Source organism: Cebus imitator, unplaced genomic scaffold (assembly GCF_001604975.1).
Source record: "Cebus imitator isolate Cc_AM_T3 unplaced genomic scaffold, Cebus_imitator-1.0 Scaffold54, whole genome shotgun sequence".
Classification (NCBI taxonomy): domain Eukaryota; kingdom Metazoa; phylum Chordata; class Mammalia; order Primates; family Cebidae; genus Cebus; species Cebus imitator.
Genome location: NW_016107369.1, coordinates 2,321,693 through 2,328,236, shown reverse-complemented (window position 1 = coordinate 2,328,236; position 6,544 = coordinate 2,321,693). Strand labels below are relative to the sequence as shown.

Below are 6,544 nucleotides of genomic sequence, written 5' to 3'. Positions count from 1 at the left end.
TTTAGTAGAGACAGGGTTTCACCATGTTGGGCAGGATGGTCTCAATTTCTTGACCTTGTGATCCACCCCCCTTGGCCTCCCAGAGTGCTGGGATTACAGGCGTGAGTTACCACGCCCGGCCTATTTATTTAATTTTGAGATGGAGACTAGCTCTGTCACCCAGGCTAGAGTTTGGTGGTGCCATCTTGGCTCACTGCAACCTACGCCTCCTGGGTTCAAACAATTCTCCTGCCTCAGCTTCCCGAGTAGCTGGGACTCTAGGCATGTGCCACCACGCTCAGCTAATTTTTGTATTTTTAGTAAAGACGGGGTTCCACCATATTGACCAGGCTGGTCTCAAACTCCTGACCTCAGGTGATCCACCTGCCTCAGCTTCCCAAAGTGCTGGGATTACAGGTGTGAGCCACCATGCCCGGCCAAATAATTCTTACTTTTATAAATGATGCCATGGTAAACCTCTACAAGCACATTGCTTTTCCCATATTCTGTGCTGTCATCTTAGGTAGAGAGAGTGTCAGAGGTGATGACAGGGTGACCACCTTTTAATGGGAAAATATCTGTGATCAGCTAATATCTGCCAAATAGACTATAGCAATTTCCTTCCCACCTAAACTATGCAAGGAGGATTATTTCACCACATCTTTGCCAGCTCTGGGAATTGTCTTACAATTTTGTGTTTAAATGAATAACTAAAAAAAGTATTATCTGAGAATTTTACCTTGCATGACCACTGAGTGGTCTTTATCCCCAATGTCATGGACATCTGTTAACTCCGAGAATCGGTTTTTTGGGCTGTGGGAGACACTAAACCAATTTCCTCCCTGTTTCAGCCAACAATGTGGGGCTCACGTCACTGGATCTGAGCTGGAATCACTTTCACACACGAGGAACTGTAGCCTTGTGCAATGGTCTCCGGGTAAGGCACTCTCCAGGAATGGTGTGTGGAGCCCGACTGAGGCTAGCCAGGACCTCCCTCCTGCCATCCTCAGCCTCTTCCTCATGATCACCAACAATGAGGGTATACTGAGATCTCATCAAATGCTTTTCAAGTTATTGGTCTCCCTCCCACAATCCCTGGATGCACATTATTCTTTTTTTCCGAGACAAGAGTCTCACTCTGTGGCCCAGGCTAGAGTGCAGTGGCACAATCTCAGCTCACTATAACCTCTGCCTCCTGGGTTCAAGGGATTCTCCTGCCTCAGCCTCCCAAGTAGCTGGGACTACAGGTGCCCGCCACCACGCTTGGCTAATTTTTGCATTTTTAGTAGAGACAGGATTTCACCATATTGGCCAGGCTGGTCTCGAACTCCTGACCTTGTGATCCGCCTGCCTTGGCCTCCCAAAGTGCTGAGATTCCAGGTGTGAGACATCGTGCCCGGCCTGCACGTTATTCTTTAGTATAATCATATCTGCTGAGGCCAGGGTGGCATCTTTGGAGACACTTCAAGAGGGCAGTTTAATTAATGGGTAGTGAATGACAAGAAGCCAAAGGGAGGGAGTCTCATGAATACTCGAAACTGAGCCCTGCTGTGAGCTCTGGAACAATCTGGCAGATCTGTCACTCCTGGGGACCACTGAACACCCAGTCAGGATGCCAGCAGTGGGTAGAAATCGGGGCCCTTTTGGTTGGATGAGTTACGACAACCTTGATGCTGCTGCTTCTCCCCTCTCCCTGGAGGGTAATGTGACCCTGACAAAACTGGACCTCTCCATGAATGGCCTCGGGAATGAGGGGGCCCTGGCCCTAGGGGAGGTCCTCCGACTCAACAGCTGCCTGGTCTACCTGGATGTCAGCAGCAATGACATCAGCAACGAAGGGGCCTCCAAAATCAGCAAAGGACTGGAGTCCAATGAAAGCCTCAAAGTTCTGAAGGTAGTCTTCTGCTGGAAAGGGGCTGTTTTGTGTGTGTAAGTGTGTGTGTGTGTGTGTGTGTGTTGGGGTGAGGTGGGAGCTGCATAGTACTGGAGAGAATCATTTGGAACATCTGTACTTCATATATGTATGTATTTTTTACCATCTCTCGGCTGTAAGCTCAGCGACCATTCTCTGCTCTAAAGCCAGTGTCACCCTCAGTGCCCCCTGGTGCCCTGCAGGTCTTCCTAACTGGTCTTCCTTCCTCCCATCTGGGTCTCCTTCAGAATCTTCACAACATTGCCACCAGAGTGTGCTTTTTTTATTTTTGAAACAGGGTCTGGCTCTGTCACCCAGGCTGGAATGCAGTGGTGCAATCTCGGCTCACTGCAAACTCCTCCCAGGTTCAAACCATCCTCCCACATCAGCCTCCCAGACTGCTGGGATTACAGGCATGAACCACTGTGCCTAGCCCTCAGAGCATATTTTTGAACACAAATCTGATGTGCATTTCCCTTCCCCAGCCCTTCAGTCTTCTCTCTTTTGGCTTAGACCCACCCATGGGTTTGTGTTGCTCAGACCCCGTTTGCTGAGCTCCAAGTGCCCCCCAGCCTCAGTCCACCCCGTGCTCTCCCTTGCTCTGCACCCAAGGCCCCCAGGTCTTCTCTCCGCTCCTTTCCTCCTACCACGGGCTTGGCCACTCCCCCTCCACTTGCTTGCTTCTGGAATCCTCCATCTAGGGGAACTGCTCTCAGAGCCCTGCTCCCTACTTCCCATGGAATTTGCTGCCCTTTCTCATTCCATGTATTTGAGGGCTCTTTGCTTGCCTATCATCCCCTTGAATGTGAAAGCTTCATCAGAACGAAGACTGTGTTTAGGCCGGGTGCAGTGTCTAACACCTGTAATCCCAGCACTTTGGGAGGCCAAGGTGGGTGGATCGCTTGAGGTCAGGAGTTCAAGACCAGCCTGGCCAACATGGTGAAACCCCATCTCTACTAAAAATACAAAATTAGCCAGGCATGGTGGTACATGCTTATAATCCCAGCTACTTGGGAGGCTGAGGCAGGAGAATCACTTGAACCCGGAAGGCAGAGGTTGCAGTGAGCCGAGACCGCACCATTGCACTCCAGCCTGGGCAGCAGAGCAAGACTCTACCTCATAAAAAATAAAAAATACTGTGTTTGGTTTTGCCCATCATTAAACCCCTCATATGTAGTCCCTCATACCTAGCATAGTGTTGAGCATGTAGTAGCCCAGTGAATATTCATTAAATGAATGAATTAATGAATACATATTTCATTTTAAATTAATTTACTTATAGATGCTAATTTATAACATAGATGCTATTGAGCAGCTGGAAAACAGATGAAAGATGAGGACTTATATGAATCGCCCCCCTTTCTGGGGCTCCTGCCAAGAGCCCGCTCTCATTACTCACAGCCTAACCTGGTAGTGCAGGCTCTGTTAGCCCCACTTGTCAGATGAGAAAACTGAGGCTGTGTGACTTGCTTGAGCCACACAAGTAGCAAGAGGCAGAGGGAAGCCCACTCTACCTGGTTTTCCATGGCAACTCAGACTCCCACAGGAGGTAAGGGTGGTTGGAGGGACCACAGATGTGAGGCAAGACCCTTGAAGAAGGAAAGCAGTGAGGAGCCAGTGAGGAAGGGGCTGCCCTCTGAGAGGACAACATGAGCAGCTGCTAAAGAGACAGGAGGAAGCCAGATTCCGACAGGCAGAAGGAGCACAGTGACAACAGACCAAACAGACTGGCCGTCCAGGGACCAGGAGATCTGGGAGTCCCAGCTGGGGTGGAGCGGGACCCACCCAGACAGAGACTGACCCAGGCCGTGGGTGGCTCAGCCCCGGTGGCTGAGGAAGCCAGGGACAGTCTGAGAACCTGAATTTTAAAAGACTAAGCAGTCACCTCAGCAAAATGGCAATGAGGTCTTCACTGTTTTGTGGTTAAACATGGTTCAAACCATTTTTTACCACTTTTCTCATTTTTCCACAATGACCATATATAATGAATACATTTCAGTTTTCTAAAATGTTTTAGAAGTAAAAAAAAAAGAATTTAAGACAAAACTCTTAGTTTGGCCACCATGGAGACCACATCAACTTTGTTAAAGGAATTATCTTTTATTTTATATTTTTTTAATTTTATTTTATTTTTAATAAAGACAGAGTTTCACCATGTTGGTCAGGCTGGTCTCAAACTCCCGACCTCAGGTGATCCTCCCACCTTGGCCTCCAAAGTGCTTGGATTACAGGCGTGAGCCACCAAGACAGGCCTGTTACAGGAATTATCTAGGGGTCTCCACATCCAACCCTGGTGCCCCTTCCCCTAAGCTTGGAAAAATGAGGAATTCCCATTGGGAAGTGAGTCCAGCAAAGGATTCTAGATGCTGAGCTCCATGACGTCAGGGCTCCAGTCTGCATTTTCTCAAAGGACTACATCAGAGCCTGGGAAACAGCTAACACATTCTAGTTGCTCAGTAAGAGTTTTGACTGTCTCATGATGAAGACACTTAGCTGAAAGCCTTCAATAATAAGAACTATTGTTCATTGACTGCATACTGCCTACCGGGCACTCATTTCAATGCTTTGCCTGAGTTAATATGGTAAGTCCTCGGAGCAGCCACAGGTGTTAAGTACAAAGTGCTCAGGGAATTAATGCAAGGCCAGGCAGCTGGTAAGCAGAGCCACCAGGCCCCAGAGGCCCTTCCGTTAACTTCTACCCATGCTTCAGCAGCTCCTAGCACTCCTGGGATAAAGTCCTTGTTCCTTCTCCATGCCTATAAGGCTCTCCATGATGTGGCCCATCCCAGCTCTGTGGCCTCATTCTCTCTGCTTCTGCTCGCCAACATCTCATGCTGTTTCACACTCCTATGCCTTTGTACTTGCCTACTCTTTTCTTCTTTGAATCTTATTTCCTCCTCTGGTTTTGCTCCCCTTCCTCAGACCTCACTAATCCTCATTAGTCCTGCAAGGCTTAGCTCCATGGTCCCCTCCTCTATGCTGCATGCTCCTTTCCTTGCTCCTGCAGTACCCATGTGTACCTCTGTCTCTGTTGTCAACACACTTCTGATGCTATTGGCTTGTTTGCCTGTCTCCCCCAGTTAGAGTGTTAAGCTACCTGAGGACAGAAACCTTGCCATGTCTGCCTATGCATCCCTCAGTGCTTAGTCCAGAGGCTGGCATATGCAAGCCTCTAATTAATATGTGCTGGCTGGATGGATGAGCAGTGATTAACAGATGGATGGATGGATGGATGGATGACAGGTGAATGGATGAGTGGATGGACAGGTAGATGAATGGATGGATAGATTGTTGAATGAATGAGCAGTTAGATGGACAGATGTGTGGGTGGATGGATGAGAGGTGGATGGATGAGTAGATGGACAGGTGGATGAATAGACAGATGTTGGGTGGATGAGCAATGACATGGACAGATGGGTGGGTGGGTGGGTGGATGTATTCATGGAGGGGAGAGCAGTGAGATGGATAAGTTGGTGGATGGATGGATGGACAGATGGATAGATGGATGGATAAGCAGTGAGATGGATGAATAGACAGGTGGGTGAATGGATGGATAGATGGTTGGATGGATGAGCAGTGAGATGAACAGATGGCAGATGGATGGATAGATGGATGGGAAAGCAGTGGGATGGATAAATGGTGGGTAGATGGATGGATGAATGGATGGATGGATGACAGGTGGATGGATCAGCAGATGGACAAGTGGATCGGATGGATAGATAGATGGGTGAATGGATGGATGAGCAGTGAGATAGGCAGACGGATAAACAAACAGGTGGACAAGGAGATAAATACAGAGAAGTCTTAAGTGTGAGACGGAGGTTGTGATTTGATGAGCTGGAGAAGCTGTGCTCTGGGCCAGCCTCTCCTCCCATCTCAGCCTCCTCTTGTCTTGATTCTCCCTCTATAGCTTTTCCTGAATCCCATAAGTGTGGATGGGGCTCTTTCACTTATCCTGTCTATCAAGAGGAACCCCAAATCCAGGATGGAAGTGCTTGATATTTCTGTAAGTGATCAAATGGTAGTTGCTTACATCTGCGTGCATGCCAGTGACCCTGTGCACTTTATACTCTCTGTTGGCCGGAGCCAACAGCCGTATCCCTCACAGGCCCTCACACAAGTGCTCCATGAAAGAGTCACTTCTTTTGTTACAACTGTGCTCTCTCCAGGGATCCTTTTAGGAAGAGTAACTATTTAGTCAGTAACATCATAGTGAGAAATAATTTACCAGATGCTGGAAACCCAGGCCATGAACACCTGAGAGTAGAGAGAAGAAAATGCCAAAAGGAAAAGCCGGAGGACTCCAGAATTCTTTAACATCAGCTTTGCGAATGAATGGCCCTGGGTCCCAGAATGGTTCCAGAATCACAAAAGTTGTAGAATCTGGATATTAAAACACATACTAAATTTATTTTCATTTCATGAGTTGGCCTGTTATACTCAGAGCAGTTATTTGCAGGTGAAAATTTCTTGATAAAGGAGGAAAGCCCCAGGAGGTGACTTCAGATCCTGCCGGAAACTCTTGCCTGAATCAGTAGACAGGTGGCATCTGATAATAGCCTATACTTTACTTATCTACCATTTTATACTCGTTTTTTTCCCAAAGTGATTTTATATATGCCAGCTCTTTTTTTTTTTTTTTTTTTTTTTTTT

The 6,544-nt window shown here is 47.8% G+C and overlaps 1 protein-coding gene across 1 annotated transcript in view; it reads left to right on the top strand.

Moving 5' to 3' along the window:
• The window catches only part of LRRC74A (leucine rich repeat containing 74A), a 51,611-nt gene that overhangs the window by 22,907 nt on the left and 22,160 nt on the right, over nt 1-6,544 (top strand). The window contains exons 8-10 of the mRNA XM_037738578.1: nt 831-916; nt 1,679-1,873; nt 5,802-5,897. Coding sequence (XP_037594506.1) covers nt 831-916; nt 1,679-1,873; nt 5,802-5,897 — 377 coding nt within the window. The remainder of the gene's footprint in view (nt 1-830; nt 917-1,678; nt 1,874-5,801; nt 5,898-6,544) is intronic.